The 20,039-nt window shown below is 42.4% G+C and overlaps 2 protein-coding genes across 2 annotated transcripts in view; one reads left to right on the plus strand and one right to left on the minus strand.

Moving 5' to 3' along the window:
- Nucleotides 1-18,335, minus strand: part of LOC114654189 (FERM and PDZ domain-containing protein 1) — an 85,352-nt gene extending 67,017 nt beyond the window's left edge. Inside the window, exons 1-2 of the mRNA XM_028804595.2 lie at nt 18,235-18,335; nt 5,444-5,601 (exon numbers count right to left, since the gene is read on the minus strand). Of these exons, the coding sequence (XP_028660428.2) occupies nt 5,444-5,601; nt 18,235-18,335 (259 nt within the window). The remainder of the gene's footprint in view (nt 1-5,443; nt 5,602-18,234) is intronic.
- The window catches only part of LOC114654912 (baculoviral IAP repeat-containing protein 1-like), an 828,238-nt gene that overhangs the window by 364,254 nt on the left and 443,945 nt on the right, over nt 1-20,039 (plus strand). The window lies entirely within an intron of this gene.

Below are 20,039 nucleotides of genomic sequence, written 5' to 3' on the forward strand. Positions count from 1 at the left end.
TTCTTTCACTTTCATTGGCACAGTTCGTCTCCTCATGTTGAACAAGGGCAACCACAGACTCCAAAAAGTAGAAGCAAGCCGAGGTATCTTATGGAGCAATGAAACCCACCTGATGAAACATAAACACCTGTGACCCCAATTGTCCCAAACATTATGGTGCCCTGTAATGGGGGGACTGTGTAGGAAAAGTGCCACCGCTGTATGGTCGGGGCAGAGCAAGAGAGAGAACTCAGCTGACATCTCAGCAATGGACTGGAGCTAAAATCATTGTTGGTTTCTGCCTGGTGAATGAATGAATGAATCTGCTGATTTTTATTTTTAATTTCAGTTTCTGTGTTGATCATTAGAAGAAATCTCCAATTAAATATTTTAGGATTTCTAATTGTAGTAAAACAATCCAAGTGGCAGTGATTTTTCTTTTTTCATTTCCATTGCATTTTTCCTGTCAGTCATTTTGTGTAAAGACCACAGACAGGATGATTCTCATCAGAATTCAGAATTAGAGCTTTTTGGTGGTTTGCGTGTATAATCATTGATCAACAACTATAATGCTATTTGCTTTCTTACCACATCAGTGAACTCTGATGTTCTTAATTGATATGACGGCATTGTGTTACCAATAAATTGAACTTAAAAGCACAACACTGCTAGCTTTTATTGTTGCCATCTTCATGCATGTTGTATTAAGACATAAACTGTACAAATGCAGGGAAGGAAGAAGGAACACAAGTCTATTAAATGTGTTACGGATATCACTGTGGTTCTTTTATGTAGAAAATGAATTTTAAAAGCAGTGTTCCAAGTCAATTAAGCTCCTGTGTCATTTTAGTAAGCCACACTTTGGACGTCTTGAGTACTTTTGGTTTTATTGCTGTAAAGCTCTGGCTGTACATTACAGTAATTATCTTTTCTTTTTTCCCAATTCAATGTAGGGCCCTCACAAGTTGCTAAACATGTCATATATGTCATGTGCCCTCGTTAGTCACATGATGTACAGTGGGTATATCATGCTTAGCTCAGGTTAACGTGCTGTAAATGAAGGTCAACAAAATAAAACATAATGGATTAATCATGCAGATTTCACATATTTCTGTAATTTTAATCTTAAAGTAGAAAGTTGTAACTACTTTAGTAAACACTGGGTCAATTTATGGACTCCAATCAAGCTTACCTCACGTCTTTAGAAATTCATGCATACACAAGTAGACCATGCAGACTGCACATAGTTTCTCAGAATACTTGGGAAACATTTCAAATAGCCATTTTCATAATCTTTTCTTCTGCCAGCCTTTACTGGCCAATAGGAACTGTCAAACAAATGCACATGGGAGGCAGTCAAAGGGCTTAACGGAGGGTAAGATGTCAGCTGGGGCGGCACGGTGGCACAGTGGGTAGCACTGCTGCCTCGCTGTTGGGAGACCTGGGGACCTGGGTTCGCTTCCTGGGTCCTCCCTGCGTGGAGTTTGCATGTTCTCCCCGTGTCTGTGTGGGTTTCCGCCGGGCGCTCCGGTTTCCTTCCACAGTCCAAAGACATGCAGGTTAGGTGCATTGGCGATTCTAAATTGTCCCTAGTGTGTGTTTGTGTGTGTGTGTGTGCGTGTGAGTGTGTGTGCCCTGATGTGGTCTGGTAATGCACTGGTACAATGCGTTGCCGCACCCACTCGGGATCCCAGTTGGCAACCCCCCAGGCAGACACGCGGTCCAGTCCCACCCTCCGGAAATGACCCTCTATCTGCCGCAGTCAGGTGTTAGGTGAGCATCCCCTTGGCCTGGTCCAGCCACTCGGGTCCCCAACAATGAGGAACTTACGAGCTGGATCACCGTCGGGGAAACGCGCCACATGGCCATAGTGCCGTTACTGACGTAATGTGCCTCATTTGGGACTCCATGAGCAAAAATTCATTCAGTACAAAGTCAAACCAATGGATTTTCCAGAGAGACACAGTACTGAAGAGGTTCAGTCTTCTTCTCAGGTCACTGGATAGCATCCATGTCTCACAACCATATAGCAAGACAGGAAGCACCAGGACTCTAAAGACTTGGACCTTCGTCCTTTTGCATAGATATTGGGAGCGCCACACACCCCTTTCCAGCAACCTCATGACCCACCATGCTCTCCCAATCCATCTACTGACTTCATAGGAAGAGTCACCAGAGACATGAATGTCACTGCCGAGGTAAGTAGACCTCTCGATGAGGTCGACACTCTCTCCTCAGACAGACACACTGCTGATGGCCATGCCTAAGAGGTCATTAAAGGCCTGGATCTTGGTTTTTATCAGGACACTCACAAGCCCAGACACTCAGATTCCTCGCTCAGTCTCTCAAGCGCCTCGATCAGAACCTCCATTGACTCTGTGAAGATCACAGCATCGTCGGCAAAGTCAAGATCCGTGAATCTTTCTTCACCAACAGATGCCCCACAGCTGCTGGACCCCACAACCTTGCCCAACACCCATTGAACAGAGTAGGAGCAGAACACATCCCTGACGAACCCCAGAATCAACTGGCCAGGAGGACAGAAAAAAAAAAAAAAAAAAAACTCCAGAGGGCTGGAGAAAAAAAAACAAAATCTGCAGGGGTTCCAAGGCCACGAGACCACCCAGCCCACACTGGGCATTTTCCCTAACATAAATGATCTAAATCAGTCCTCATCATATCATATAAAAGAAAAACAAAACATCCATAAACAGTAGCTGTGTGTCCACGCTTGCGGATTGCTATAACGCATCATCAACTGTCACTCCATGCAAACACAACTGAAGAAAATGGAAACTCCAAAAGACAGCTTGCTGGTAAGCTCAAAGTCTGCTGTTAGTTTCCTCATTCTGAAACAATGACTGAGCTTACAGATTGAATAAAACTGCTTGCACTGTTTCAAACGCCCATAACTCTAGTCACTTTCCTTCTATTCGGCCTGTTGCACTAGCTACATGGTGAGGCTGCCAGCGTCCCAGGGGTGTCCTCAATGGGTACACTTTCATACACTTTTGATGGGAATAGATTCATACCTGGTGGCATGGATTGTGGACTATCTTACAGACAGACCTCAGTATGTGCGTCTCGGGAACTGCAGGTCTGACATTGTGGTCAGCAACACAGGAGCACTGCAGAGGACTGTACTTTCTCCAGTCCTGTTCAGCCTATATACATCAGACTTCCAATACAACTCGGAGTCCTGCCACGTGCAAAAGTTCACTGATGACACTGCTATCGTGGGCTGCATCAGGAGTGGGCAGGAGGAGGAGTATAGGAACCTAATCAAGGACTTTGTTAAATGGTGCGACTCAAACCACCTACACCTGAACACCAGCAAAACCAAGGAGCTGGAGGTGGATTTTAGGAGGACCAGGCCCCTCATGGACCCTGTGATCATCAGAGGTGACTGTGTGCAGAGGGTGCAGACCTATAAATACCTGGGAGTGCAGCTGGATGATAAATTAGATTGGACTGCCAATACTGATGCTCTGTGTAAGAAAGGACAGAGCCGGTTATACTTCCTTAGAAGACTGGTGTCCTTCAACATCTGCAAAATGATGCTGCAGATGTTCTATCAGATGGTTGTGGCGAGCGTCCTCTTCTACACAGTGGTGTGCTGGGGAGGCAGCATAAAGAAGAGGGATGCCTCACGCCTGGAAAAACTGGTGAGGAAGGCAGGCTCTATTGTAGGCATGGAGCTGGACAGTTTAACATCTGTGGCAGAGCGACGGGCGCTGAGCAGGCTCCTATCAGTCATGGAGAATCCACTGTATCCACTAAACAGTATCATCTCCAGACAGAGGAGCAGCTTCAGCGACAGACTGCTGTCACCATCCTGCTCCACTGACAGACTGAGGAGATCATTCCTCCCCCAAACTATGCGACTCTTCAGTTCCACCTGGGGGGGTAAACGTTAACATTATACAAAGTTATTGTCTGTCTGTATACCTGCATTGTTATCACTCTTTAATTTAATATTGTTCTTTATCAGTATGCTGCTGCTGGAGTATGTGAATTTCCCCTTGGGATTAATAAAGTATCTATCTATCTATCTATCTATCTATCTATCTATCTATCTATCTATCTATCTATCTATCTATCTATCTATCTATCTATCTATCTATCTATCTATCTATCTTACTTCCAGTGTTCTAAAAAGCGGGAGAGTCGCCAAACACGAGTTTCTGTACAAAACCATCCTTGCCGAGTTTCAAAAGCTTTCTCACTTGTGCAACATGGTAAAGAAATCTGATCCAAGCAAATCAAAAGAAATAATGGACCAGATATTTTAATACACGCTTCATGTTTGCTGTTGGTATTTCAAATCTGATAAGTAAATACAGTTTAAGTGTTGCCGTACCTTTTTAGCTAGAACAACTTTGGTGCCACACGGACATGGGAATCGGTATTTGAAAGGGCAGACGCTTTCCTCAGAGTTAATAAGCGGGAGTCTGTGCTGAGGGAAAACAGTATGGAAGGTTCCTGCCCAATGGAACACAACTATGCAATGGCACCTGTTCATGGCCAGAACACACAACGTAACTGGTGTGGGATTAAGTTACATTTTTTCTTACTAGCAATTGTGGCGCACAGCCGGGACACCTCCATGCCTGAAGGACTGGGGGAGGGAGCCTATCCAGAATATTACCTTCCCCAGAACACTAGATGGCAGTCCCCCTGGATTGCAGTGGTGTGTTGAACTCCTGCAGGACTCCATGGGAGCTGGAGTTTGATGCAGCCCTGTTGGGTTCTGTGGGTGCCAAAACATCCTCTGAGAGCAACTTCTCCCAACCATCCAAGAGCAGTTTGGTGACCAACAATGCCTTTTCCAGCATGATGGAGCACCAGGCCATATGGCAAAAATGAGAACTAAGTGGCTCGGGGAACAAAACATCGAAATTTTGGGTCCATGGTCAGGAAACTCCCCAGACCTTAATCTCATTGAGAACTTGTGCTCAATCCTCAAGAGTCAGGTGGGCAAACAAAACCCACCAATTCTGACAAACTCCAAGCATTGATTATGCAAGAATGGGCTGCCATCAGTCAGGATGTGGCCCAGAAGTTGATAGACAGCATGCCACTGTGAATTGCAAGGGTCTTGAAAAAGAAAGAAGGGCCAACACTGCAAATATGGACTCTTAACATCAACTTCATCTAATTGTCAATAAAAACCTTGGAAACGTTTGAACTGCTTGTAATTCTACTTCAGTATAACACAGAAACATCTGACAAAAAGATCTAAAAACACTGAAGCAGCAAACTTTGTGAAAAGCAATACTTGTGTCGTTCTCAAAACTTTTGGTCACGACTGTGTGTTCATAATATGAATGGAGAGACTTAACCACCACTTGCTGATTTGTCATTAAGAGAAACATTTAAAGTAAACTTTGCTTTATTTTCCCATTACTAAAAAAATAATATTTTTGTGTCTTGTGCAAATAAGTGAAATGACTGAAAGTCATACCTGCTGGTACTCCTTTGACAATGAAGGGAGGAACAGTTAACATCTGAAATCTGAAAAGTCCAAGCAGTACATCCTTGTGAATATGCAAGGTGATCTTCAGCGGGATGTTCACCTGCTGGTTACTCTTGTCTGCAGGATCATCCCCTGGAAGCTTTTCCCTGAAGGAAAAATATAAAAATAAATTGTGCTTCTGTCCAATGCAAGTGAATAATTTTCCACACCAGCTATAAGCTACCTACATTCATCTGCAGAAGGGACGTGTTGAAGCTTGTTTTCCTTATATCTTGCTTTGTGACCCTGCATTACTGTCTGTTTTGGTTCCACTAATCTTCATTGTAATTATTCATCCAAAAAATCCACTAATCTGTCTTACTAGAAAATGCTACCTAAGGAGGAGTGAGCTGGGGTCAGTATTACACCGAGGCTCAGCCTCTCTGTCTTTTCCACAAACAACAATACGGATAAAGATTACAGACAGGAATACTAATCATCTGGACTGAAGGGGACCAAAGGATAATGAAAATGCTGATGAAGGGCAGGCGCAAATTCTCTCTGAAGGGACGACCATGGGACATGGATACAGCGCCACAAGTAGAAGGACATTTTATTTATCCTTAGAATAGTAAGAAAACGTGAATCTTATTTATTCCAGAGAACCCTCTGGGGTAAAGGCATTAATGAGTTCTCTGAGCTATGTCAATGTTACGTTTCAGCCAGAATTTCTCCCATGGTTTGTGTCAAAATTCCTCCTTTCTGTCTTATTTGTTCATGTTTGATTCCTTTGTTTGTGTTAATATTGTTATTTTATCTTTATTACTAGCGACTGGAAGCCCGAGCTACAAATTCTACATTTGTGGTGGCTCTGAGGCTCGGGATCTGCACTGGCAATCGGAAGGTTGCCGGTTTGAATCCCGTAAATGCCAAAAGGGACTCTGCTCTGTTGGGTCTTTGAGGAAGACCCTTAAGCTGCAATTGCTGAGCACTTTGAGTAGTGAGAAAATCGCTATATAAATGTAAAGAATTATTATTATTACTTTCTGTGCAAAGAATTATTTGTTTTTTTAAGTCCCTGAAATGATTTTGTTCTAATATATAGATTTGAGCAAATTTTGGTGTTTCACCCTCTCCGAGGTGCAAGGGTCCAGATTGATGGTATATTTGGCCATGTATTCTGTAACAATATGGACCATGGGCTGGAGGCAGGGATATTTGTGTGCCCATGGATGCACAGGCTAATGCACTGTTGTACTTTCTGATATTTTCCAAGAAGTGCTTGGAGATTGGGTCTAAATATGTCAACAGGTTCTTAAACCTGTCAGGATATCTGTAAGGGTTAATTCGAACTCGACCTTTATGGCAGCAATTGTATTCTCCACCTTGCTTGTTCTCATTGTTGAATGAGTTGCAATGTTTGCACAGGTTGTCAAATGCGCCAGAGTGGTGCTCCGGAACTTCGTCCTCTATAATATCTGTGTGATTGCACATGGCAATGCCGTGCCGCTGGGCATTTTCACTCCACAAGGCATGGGCTGCTCGATGTCTTTCAACCCGTGTTGCATTTGCAGCTGCTTGAGCTTCTTCAGTCGCTTGTGCACGGCTGCCACGATTTCTTTCAGCGTTAGTAGCATTCTGTAGCGCACGTTGTTCATCTGTCCTTTGTGTCCGATTTGCATGATTTCTTTTAGCCTTAGTAGCATTTGTAGCCGCACGCTGCTCATCCGTTTGTTGTGCACGTTGTGTACGTCTGGTCACATTAGCAAGTCTACGTTCCTCGTCAGTCACGTGACTTCGTTTACTACGCATCCTTTCCGCGGCCGCTGCTGATGTGGCTGCATTGCGATCGTCACTCATTTTAGATCTGAGATCAGCTAAAATTTAAACAACGACCATTGTTAATACCCAGCCGTCATTACTCATGCTTCTAACTTGTATTGAGTCGAGGTATTGATGTGAACACCATACATACGGGGTACTGATGCGAACACCATACATACAGATACTATCAAATTATATGCAGTATAAGGATTTGTTTTTTATTAGTTTACTATTTGTTATTTATTAGTTTTTTTATATTATTTAGTTTCTATCTATCCATGCTTGTTCTGCCGTGCTCCTTGTATTTTGTGGGTTGCTCCCCAAGAGTCAGTGCCATCTGTCGATCACCATCAAGTGACAGCCCTATAAAGGCTGAGGAAACAAGCAGTCCCCTGTGGTACATTGTATGCACTGCCGTTGGTGAGTTCTTCTGATTATTATTGTGCTTTTGAGGATTTCCTGGATTTTGGCCTCTTGCTCCGATTTTCAACCTAAATTTGAATTTGTGTTTTTTCAAACCTGTTTGCCACTCAAATGCTATTTTTTTAAGGCAACAACTTCTGTGCATGTTGTGCTCCTCTGTGCGTCTTGTGCTAAAGAGCGTTCTTGTAAAGTAAATCTTTTCATTTTACAAAGATTCTTCATTTGCCCATGTATGTTACACAAGCCCAAGGTTAACAGTGACTTTACGTCTTGTGGAGATTTGTAGCAGTTTTTGAGGCTATAAAGTATATTTCCCATTTTAAGGTGCTGCTTCCTAGCTTCTTTGGAGGCTTCATGTTGAGATTTTATTTGGAGGAACTCCCGAGATTACAACGATTTTATATGTCAAAACCTTCATTTTAAAATTGGATCCAAACTTAACTTGTTGTGACTATCTTTTTTGTCATGGTAAGGTTTTAAAGTGACTCTAGTTTCCTTTTTAGACTCTTTATTACATAGACCATAACAGATGCTCCAGATCCCATACTCTTACCACACTGTCAGGATTAACTGCTATTTCTCAGGCAATTAGAGTACCAGAACAGGCAGTAGGGAAAGTTACACATTTGTTTATACATCGTAGATAATATTCCCAAAATAGCAGAGTACAATGAATATTGGTAAAAAAAAATAATAATAAAACCCAGTAGTAGGCCACCAGGTCTGTCTTATTATGCTGACTAATATCTTCTCTGATGTAGTTCGGTATTGGCCCTTAAATGGAATGTCAGAAACGGGCAGCATGGCCTGTCTGAATATGGCTACTGAGAGAGAGAGAGAGAGAGAGATGAGATGTGTCCTTAATTTAAAAGAATCCTATGGCTTTTTGACACACTCCTTCAATCATAGCCCCCATTCTAGCCCAGGTCAGCAGCAGCCTCCCTTTCCGCCAAAACTAGTTTATTTTTCTTTCTGTCAGTTTTTTCTCATTTCAAAGGATGTGCAAAGAAAGAAAGGATATACAGGTAATTAAGTCGTAAACTGCATTCTCAAACGTGCTTTACAGTCCAGGCTTTCTTCATGGGGTGGATGGACTCATAAGCTCATACAAACTAAAACAATGCCTCTGACATGTCCCACTTTGGACATCTCCCCCTCCTTGTCACAGATGGGCAGAGCATTGAATACAAAATCCTATTGTGTTGTGATCACATTGTTAAAACTTTGGAGAGTTACTATGGCTTCTTTTTAGAAAGCTGCTTCTTTCTTTAAGTCACCAATTAATTTCTTAAAGTACATGAAGTCATTTAATTATCAATTACACTACACATTACAAATACACATCAATATGAAACAACTGAAAAAAGAATATAACAAATCAATATTTCAGAAAACAATTGTATTTGTTTAATCCTTAATTCAGTTCATTTTTCTGTTGCATGTCTTTATCTTGGAACATATTTTAATCAGCATAACACTATCTAAAATGTCACTTGCCAAAGATGGAAGCATGTGAAGATATATTGAAGTCTATTATACAATGGCTACTTGACCATAACTTGCAGTTACACAATTACATTTTTAATTTTAAAACAATTGCTAAAATATTTCAATATAGAAGTCAATACGGAGCTGTCCTTGCGCCTCTCCAGTCACAATACTATATGTATTTTCCCCATATTCATTATAACAAAACTTCCGTTACAACAAAATATTTTTATGGTCCCGTGAGTTTTGTTATAACAGGATTCCACCTGTATTTGTTGTGGTCGTAAGTTTACATACCCTGACAGCATTTATACGATGTGTACTATATTTTAAAGAAAAGATGACTGATCTGGTAAAACACATTTCATTTGCTTTGAATGGAATCCAAGTTAAACTATAAGGCATCACAGAAGAGCACAACCATTAAAGAAAACTGTAATAAGAAATAATTTGACTGTAAAACGTCAAAGAGTTGGGGTGGTTTCCCCATATAATGTCCGTCAGACTTGAAGAGATTTAGGATCAAAGTTGGCTAATAAACCAAAACATGTGACAATTTACAGTACTGTGAAGGTGGTATTTATACATAAAAAATGGCAACGGGATGTGATGTGGCAGGAGATGACATCACTGCTGTGTGCTGGAAGTGATGTCATCATGGCAGGACCAGAAATGATGTCATCATGGTGGGACCGGAAGTGACATCATCATTAGGAGCCAGAAGTGGTGTCATCATCTGGAGCTGGAAGTGACGTCAACATGGCAAGAACGGAAGCTGACATTATCTTTTTTAGTCGAAAGTGGAACTGATACGGAATGGCCATTTTGGAAACCCGGAAATGGTGGATGTAATTAAAAATTCTTATTTGTTTTCTTTGGGTCTGATGAAAGAGAGAGAGAGATGTTAGTACTCAAAATCAACCCTTCATCTCGTGGTATATCACTCACCTTAGGGCTTGTTGGCTGCCTCCTAAGCGCACGTATGTGACAAAAACATAGCAATATGGAAAATAACAAGATGCTCCCTGTTCAAAAATTTGTATACCCTTAGTTCTTACTGCTGTTTATTGCCCCCTTTAGCATCAATGATGGTGTGCAGTCTTTTGTGATCGTTGTGGATGAGGCCCTGGATTTTCTCCACTAGTAGAGCTGCCCATTCTTTTTGGCAAAAAGCCCCCAGGTCCGGTAAATTCTTGGGTTGTCTTGTATAAACTGCATGTTTGAGATGTCCCCAAAGTGGCTCAGTGATATTGAGGTCAGGAGACTGCGATGGCCACTCCAGCACCTTCACTTTTTTTCTGATGTAGTCACTGAAGTATCTTGTGGGTTTTTCTTGGCATCTCGACAAATGATCCTGGCAGTTGAGGCTGAAATCACGGTTGGTTTACCTGACCATGGCCTGGTAACGACAAAACCCCTAACTTGTCCCATTTTTATCAGAGTTTGAACAGTCAGTACTGACAGGCACTTTCAGATCTCTAGATATCTTTTTAAATCCTTTTACTGAATTAAACAATTCAATGACCTTTTCTCACAGGTCTTTTGACAGTTCTTCTGCTTTACCTATGGCTTGGTATCCAGCTAAGTCAGCGCAGCTCTACATAAATTTAAATTGACTATTTATGCACAGACACTGATTACAATCAAAGAGGTTAGACGTGTGGACACTCTCCCTTAATCACCCCTAATGTGAACCTGTGTGTGTCAGCTTGTGTGTAAATTATCAGCCTCAACATGCAAAGTTTCGATCAGGCCCATTTGGGTGATTTCAGTTATCATTATGATTTAAAACATTTACACACAATTATGTGGTAATAAATTGTTTTACTAGAGCACACTCCCTAATTAAAAGGAAAGCTTTCTGTTTAATTACTTATATTTTCAAAACAATGGCCAATATCTCATAAATTTTGTCAGGGTTTATAAACTTATGAGCAGAACTGTAACATGTCCAGGAGGAACTGGGATCTGCTATTTGGCCTAAATGAACAAGTCTATGAATTCAGGAAATAATACTGTAAGTACTGTTTTCTGACAGAGGTTCATTTTACAAGGAATATGCAGGTTCCTGGAGATTCTTTTTTCGTCTCCTCGGTTGTAATAGCTGTCACAAAATAATAAACAAATAACTCTTATTATGTCATCTTTTACAGGATAAATAGCAATGATTCACACAATATTTAAGTTATTCTGTATAATATATCTTACTAGTAACACTTTAGAATAGCGGCTTTAGGGACTTGCTACAGTGTAACTATTAGTCAATTACAAAGCTTTGTTAAGATCATCATATGTAGCAGTACTTGGCTGACGAAATAGCTGCTATAATGACGCGTTGTTATTGGTGCTTTCTATGTCTAAAGTCCAAAGACATTGTTATACAGGGAGATTCACTCGAAAGAGGCCCCAAATATTCTGTAACAACTCATGCTAGGACAAAGCAATCTGAACGAAACAACGTGCAATGTGCTCCTCAGTATATGGAGCTTTGAACAAGCTGGGATGCCCCTGCGTCAGAGTGATGAGGTAGGTGCTGGAAAGCATTGCAACGTTTAACCTCTGTTTGCAACTTCTGGATGCCCACTGCCCATACCCCTCCACTCAGCAGCCACTCGACTTCTCATCAGGATGGTGGTGTACAGTATTGATCTGTGCGTCTTTATGGTGCAAACCTATTGGGTCAACAATTTGTTTAAGTGATTTCAGAATCAACTGAATGATCGTGAGTTAATGGAAGGTGTCATACGAGGCCGGGGGTCAGACCCGGCTGGGACGCCTGGAAGGACCGGGTCGTGGCGTATTCGTCCTCCTGGCCACGAGGGGGCAACCGCCCTGGATTAGAAGAGGCCCACGGAAGGGGAGCAGGGAGGCTCAAGCCCGTTAGGCCCCATATCCACCGCCAGGGGGCGCCCTGAACCTCATGGAGCCCAGGACATATTTACTTCCGCCATACCCATGGACGTTGATCCTTCCAGGGTCACCCGGAGTGCTTCCAGGTGCTCTCCTAACACTTCCGCCACACCAGGAAGTGACATCAGGCAGAGCACCAGGAGCTCATCTGGGTAGGAATAAAAGGGGCCGCCTTCCTCCAATCAGGGAGCTGGAGTCGGGAGCAGGAGCAGGACGAAGCTCCTGGAGAAAGAGGACAGATGGCCCACGGACAGAGAGAGAAAGGCCCGGAGTAACGGTGATTGGGGCGAGAAGCACAGAGTGTTGTGCAGGACTGAGTTGTGTGTTGTGCTGGAGAAGAAAACCAACGTCTTTTGATAAAGATGCGGTGTCCGTCTGGTGGTGTCCGGGCAAGTCTCACAAAGGTTACTTCGAGCAAGATGGAGCAACGTGTCACACATCAGCAAGGAGCATGGCAGAACCTGAGTCGTTCTTCGGCAACAGAGTAATTTCAAAGGGGCTTTAGCCACCACAGTCGCTGGATCTGACACCACCAGACTTCTTCCTTTGGGGTATGCTCAAAGGAAAAGTCTATCGGAACAAGCTTCGCACTGTGGAAGATTTGAAGGAAAACATCCAATGTGAAATTGCTGCTATTCCCCCCGAGACGCTTGCCAATACATTCAAGAACATCGAGCACTTCGTCGAAATGTGTCTGGCTGAAAACAGAAACCACGTCCAGCATTGCATGCAATCCAATCGATTACACATACATCAAGGTATGTAGCGTATTTTTTTGGTTCAGATTGCTTAATTCTAATGGGACTTACAACAGATTATCCAGGACCTCTTTCGAGTGAATCTCCCTGCATAACAGTAGCTAATTATTATTCATAATCATAATAATTTTAGTAAGAGTTCTTAAGTTAATATTAATTGTACATTCAAATAGGTGTTTGTTTAGTCTGAATTTGAATAGAATGCAACTTTCACTTAGATAGTGGAAGATTCTGCTTTTACCCTGATAAGCTAACAAAGTAATGGAATATTCTTAATGTTCAACTACAACCTTATGTGGCAATACAGTGGTCTCAAATTGTACACAGCCAGAAAGAAACATGAAGTGTTAGACAGAAAGGAGTTAGGGACTGTCACACACGTGCGCATGGGAAACAGCTAAAGGGGCCTAAATAATAGTAATTCTACACCAGACCAGGGGGGAGTCGGAGTGTGCTGACTGTCTCTCTCAGTCTCTTGCAGACCATTCCAGGGAAATCCCGCTTGATTCTGGTGCCAACAATGACATCACTTCCGGTTCCGGTGCCAACGATAATGTCAGTTAAGGTCATGATGATGTCACTTCTGGTCACGAAGACGTCATTTCCGGTATTCAGCAGTAACAATGATGGCATTTCCGGATCTGGTGCCACCGCTGACGTCACTTCTGGTCTCGATGATATCACTTCCAGTACCGGAGCCAGTGATGTCATTTCCCCTACTCTTGCTTAAAATGGCCATTTCTCAAGGCCAGTCAGTTCTGTTTTGCACATTGTGCTTATTTCACACTTTTTGTAGCCAGGAAACAATATATGGGTGGCTGCCCTAAACCTTTATGATGTCTATGACTTATTCTTAAGACAGGGAATATCATTTTCAGATAGTAAATATGTACAGCGTATATGTTACTATTACACTAGTATTAAGCTACACAAGTACGGTCCTAATGTGCACATAGAAACCTTAAGAAATATGACCTAGACATTTAAGCATCAAAAAGAACATCATAGGTGAAAAGTGTTTCTTTTTTTGTGTGTATTATCTAATTTTTCCTTATTTTTTATGTGAACTCTTTGCTTTGAATTTCACTAAAATTTTTAAAACAAAGACACTTGGACTGTGAAGTTTTGTTGTTTGTACAATGAGTCACACTAACTGCTGAAATACCTTTCAAGTAGCTGCATTTAGAGCTGCTTTGAACTATTTGGATAAATGCAGCTAAAATATTTATTAACGCACACCTAGGAAGGAAAGCTAAAAATTCACGGAGATCACCATGGACCCTAAACTTAAGGGAGAATTTTAGGACCACCCCTTCTGTGGAATCACGTGGACCAATGATAGTGGGTTGTGAAAGGACACAGGCTAAGGCGGAAGGCAGTTCACTTAACGTTATCCCGAGACGACTGCAGCCATCTCTTTGGAGAAACAAAACGGCTCTCCGGAAGGACATGGAAAGTGGTATCATGGGCCTATTCATCCATCCATCCATTCATTTTCCAACCCGCTGAATCCGAACACAGGGTCACGGGGGTCTGCTGGAGCCAATCCCAGCCAACACAGGGCACAAGGCAGGAACCAATCCTGGGCAGGGTGCCAACCCACCGCAGGACACACACAAACACACCCACACACCAAGCACACACTAGGGCCAATTTAGAATTGCCAATCCACCTAACCTGCATGTCTTTGGAATGTGGGAGGAAACCGGAGCCCCCGGAGGAAACCCTATTCATTATATTATTAAATAAATGAGAGTGAATGCCTGGACTTAAAGAAATACTAAAGAGTCACAATTTATGTATGGAAAATTATTTGTGCCAAAATTAAATGAAATTCTGTTAACTACACTGCCGGTCAAAACTTTTAGAACACCTCAGTTTTTTCAGTTTTTATAGAAATGCATGCAGTTTAATGTCTTCATGTTTCATGAAATCAAGACATAGAACAAATAAACAATGGCAAATAAAAAAAGTCAAGGAATCATTAAATTTACAAAATTTATTCAAATTTTGGATTCATCAAAGTAGCCACCCTTTGCTCATATAACATTCTTTTGAGTCAGAACGTCAGTCACTCTGTGCCTCCAGTAAAAGACCCCCAGACCATCACACTTCCTCCTCCATGTTTGACAGTTGGTGCCACACACTAAAGAACCATCCTGTCACCAACTCGACAGCATACAAACACCCTGCGTGATGAACTGAAGATTTCAAATTTTGATTCATCGGTCCCTAAGACTTCCTTCCAGTCTGCAGTAGTCCACAGCTGGTATTTCAAGGCCCCATTTTGTCCTTTAAGGAATGGCTTTCTTCCTGCCACTCGCCCTGTCAAACCTGCAGCACAAAGTCTCCTCTTCACAGTACAAACTGAGATTTGCTTTTATCGACCTGTGCTTGAAGCTGTTGTGCTGTGAGGCGCCCAAACCACAAGCTGGTGACTCTCAGAAACTTTGCTTGTTACTTTGGCTCGGACAGATCTCCTCCTATCAGACTTTCTTCCAATTTCCAATTGCCTTTGGATTGTGTAGGACGCCACTGGACTCACTGACACTTTGATTTTTTTTTTGCAATTTCTCTAATTGAAAGGCTTATACTTCTAACGGTAATAATGCTCTCATTTCATTTGTTAATTGCCATTATCACTGAAATATTATCTAAGTAGTACTTGAGGGGGTGTAGTGACACAGTCTATTCCAGCTCTGCTTTAAGACACACTGAGGGCTTTTAAGTAATCAACAGAAGTTAGGACACCTGTACAAATTGTCTGTTTCAACTTGTAAGGCTTCATTTACTCTAACTGCTGCAGAATATCTGTAGCTTGTAACTTATTAGTTGTTCCCTGAAGGAAGCTCATTTGTAATATTCTGGAATTTACTTTTTTTCCCTGTTTTTGCTAAACTAAACTTTAAAAATTTTAACTTCTGGCAGTTTACTGCTTACCTTTTCTTTACCTTTTAGGTCATTCAATACGTTTCAACTGATTAAATTTGAAGACAAACCGGAAAACCTGAGGGGTCCTAAAACTTTTGACTGGTAGTGTACATTACATTCAGTTTTGGCATGACTAATCAGTGGTCTTGAATCAAAATGCAAGAGCAGCCACTAAGCAAAATGAAATATGTTTGCAATTGTGCCAGACAGCTGGGGACCCTACACAGCCAGGACATTTGGACGGTCCATGAGAGGGATGATACCTTTCCTGGGCCACGAGAGGGCAGCCGCCCTGGTCTACTTGGGGGCCACTGGAAGGACATGGCCACCGCCAGGGGGTGTCCGGACGGTTATGGAACCCTGGATGGCAGCACTTCTGGCACACCAGGAAGTGCTGGCGGAAGAAATCCCAGGGGCACCTGAAGTGCTTCCGGGTGCTCATCTGACACTTCCACCACAACAGGAAGTGTCGTCGGACGGAGCACCTGGAGCCCATCCAAGTTATTATAAAAGGGGCCACCTCCCTCCAGTAGACAAGCCGGAGTTGGGAGGAAGGAGACGGAGCTTGTGAGGAGGGCAGTAGAGGTCAGAGAAGGAGAAAAAGAGACAAGAGACAGTTGTTGGTAATACGGCATTGTGGTGCTTAGAGAATAATAAACGTGTGTGTTTTGGACATTCTGGTGTCTGTCTGTCTGTCTGTGTCCGGGGGCTGGCTTTCCACAAAATGCTTTTACTTATAATATAGAATCTATGGACATAAATTAAAATGCAGTATGCTTTTGTAATGCATTTTAAACTGACATGAAAATTTCATGCCATATTGAAAATCAATTGATAATTTGCATGGTATGTATTTAATGACGACATAATAAAACTGTACCAAAATTAAATGCACCACAAGCATATGCAGTTAACACATTGGATTACATTAACTTTTGACACTATTAATCTTCCATACTTAGTTTGTTGAGTTCTTTACAGTATAAAAAAACAAGTTTAGATGGGAGTCTCATTAGTTAATTATAAAACAGCAAAAACCCAGTATACAGCATATCTGGAAAGCAGAAATTTGTGAATTTTTTTAAATTCAGCGTATCAAAGTGCCAGGGTAGCCTTTCTTGGGTTAATATTTTGTAATAATCAAAAGCAAATTACAAATTACAGTAAATACAGAAGTTTATTGAGCTTTGAGGAACATAAAATCACAATTTATTTATAAACTATCTATTTATCTACCCTTACCTGGCCAGGACGCCCAAAGTGTGGAAGGCCCAGGGGTGAGAGTATATTTACGACAGTTTCTCCACCGGGCCAACAGAGGGCAGCCCCCTTGGTTTCCAGCAGGGCCACAGCTGATGAGCATGGGAGCTCAACCCACTGGAACCCGTAGCCACCATCCGGGGGGGCGCATGGTCCTTTCCAGGGCCTTATTTGGCCAGGCCGGAAGAAGCTCATTGGGCACCTGGAGTCCTTCCGGGTGCCCTATAAAAGGGGGCCAGTCCCCACCATTCAATGGCCAGAGTCAAGAGGAAGAAGACAAAGCCTGAGGAGGACTGGAGGTGGATGGACTGGCGGCTGAAAAGGGATTGGATTGTGTGCGTTGGTGCTGGTGACATGCGCACAAAATTGTAAATAAAACCAGGTGTTGTGTTGAACCTGTGTCCTGCTTGTCTGTATCCGGGTTGGCTTCACACTATCCATCTATCTATCTATCCATCCCACTATATCCTAACTACAGGGTCACGCAAGGCAGAAAACAAACCCCGGGTAGGGCGCCAGCCCACCGCAGGGCACACACACACACACACACCAGGGACAATTCAGGATCACCAATGCACCTAACCCGCATGTCTTTGGACTGTGGGAGGAAACCCACACAGACACAGGGAGAACATGCAAACTCCACGCAGGGAGGACCAGGGAAGCGAACCCGGGTCTCCTAACTGCGAGGCAGCAGCGCTACCCACTGCGCCACTGTGCCACCCTTCTTTCTATCTATCTGTGTATCTAACAATTTTTCGAAAATGGTAAACTTATTTCAAAAAGGTGAATTTTGAGCTGATGTAGAACAGTAAAATACAATAATTTGCAATAAAAATGTTTCGATGTAGACACAGTAGACTGACAATCAGAAAATAAAAGTAATAATAAAGTGAATACTTTAAAATCCAAAAATAGAACAGACTTTGTCTTCTTTCTTTATCCCAAATACAGTATGTTGGTGTCGAATGAGTGTGCCCTCTACTTGGGCTTCTCTCCAGGTTGGCCTTTTGAATCCTACAACTCGAATTGCAGTAAGCGGATTCAGGAGTCGGGTAAAAGTTACAGCTGGACAAACAAAATGGCAATATGAGCGTGACCTGAACGTGTACTTAAACATTGCCTGGATCTAAGAATCTCTTCACTAACTGAACAAATTCTTTTAAAATTCAAGTAAGTAGTTCAAAAGGATACACTTGTATTCACCTTGGAGTGTTGTCTCTTGAGCGACGGAGCCATCGTCCTACAACTTGCTCAACTCTACTCGTCTTCCGTGTCCGTGGAGGGTTAGTTTCTGCTTTTTCCATTTAACTGTAAATAAAAAAAGGAAGAACATTCACATAAGATGAGCAAAAAAAAAATGAGGTGTGAGGGATTGCCGGCCATATATTCCGGCCAACACCTCCAAGCCGCCAGATGGAGCCCTCCTTGCAGTATGGAGGTGCCCCAAATGCAAGCAGGGAATCATGGTCCTTGGAATTTTTCTTCACAGCCCTGCTGGATACCATGGGGGCTGCCAGGAGTCGCTGCAGGGACGCCCAGGGATTTATGCTTTCCGTATAGCCCGGAAGTATTTCCAAGTCACGGGAACGGAAGAAATGATATACAGTACTTCCGGGCTGAAGAAAAGGAGAAGTTTTTACCTGACCTGGAAGTGATAGAAAGTCACATGGATTGAGGGACAGAACCACTTCCGGGTCAAGGACTATAAGAGGATTGTGGGAAATCCCGGACGTTGAGCTGAGCTGGGTGGAAGGGTGGCAACGCATCTGGGAGTGTGGAAGATATTATTATTGATTATTGATTTGTTTATTATATGAGTATAGTGGAGTGTAGAGTGCTTGGTGCACATTATTATTATAAAATAAAGTCATATTGGACTTTTATCTGGTGTCTGGCGTCGGAAATAAAAGACAGAGATAGATGGAGACGGATGATCCACTGTGGTGACCCCTAAATGGGAGTGGACAAAAGGAGAAGAAAGCTGACATTACAAACATGGACTGTAGAAAAAGACATAATGAATGAATGACCTGTCAAAGGTGAGTGATGGCTGTGAGCCGCTCAAAAGCAATGTATCGTAACAGGTTTAAAATGTTTAATCTTAACGGGAGCTGCATATTCAGCGGGTTGGAAAATGGATGGATGGATGGATGGGAGCTGCAGATAAATTGTTTGATGAAAAACAACGGGCATTAATTTACAGAGTAATTAGCAAATTACATTGAAAAACTCCATTGAGAACTACTAGTTGAGAAAGAATATAGCCTGTAATGTTCAAGCAGTGTTGTATAGTAACAAAGTAGAAATACGTCATCACTCAACTTGAGCATGTTTTGAGAATAACTCAATATTACTTTACTATTAAATTTTCATCTTCTTTCACTTTTACTCCTCCACATTTCCAAATGCAAATGGATACTTCTATTCTAATACATTTTGGTAGATGCATTCATCCATCCATCCATCCATTTTCCAACCCGCTGAATCTAAACACAGGGTCACGGGGGTGTGCTGAAGCCAATCCCAGCCAACACAGGGCACAAGGCAGGAACCAATCCCGGGCAGGGTGTCAACCCACCGCAGTAGATGCATTCATTAATTTAATATTAAGCCAGAAAACAATTAGGATATGCAAACACGCACAGTGCTGCACACAATTATCTAAAAGACTGATTTTTCCTGCTTTATATATAAATAAATATATACTGTATCTCTCTATTATATAAAAAAATCCTGGGACGAGACGTGACTTTTTCAGAGGAATACTTTCAAGTCCTGCGAGACGAGACTTTGTGCAAAGAGATTTAACCGGGGCCGGGGCCGGAAATAAAAGACAAAGAGAAAATAGAATTCAAAAACGTTGGCGCAATACACATGCAGAGCAGGTCAGAGATAATTAGAGTCAATTACCCCTCAGGGATTCATCCAGGGGTGGCACAGTGGCGCAGTGGGTAGCGCTGCTGCCTCGCATGTTCTCCCCGTGTTTGAGTGGGTTTCCTCCCACAATC

This window comes from Erpetoichthys calabaricus, chromosome 7 (genome assembly GCF_900747795.2).
Source record: "Erpetoichthys calabaricus chromosome 7, fErpCal1.3, whole genome shotgun sequence".
NCBI lineage: Eukaryota > Metazoa > Chordata > Cladistia > Polypteriformes > Polypteridae > Erpetoichthys > Erpetoichthys calabaricus.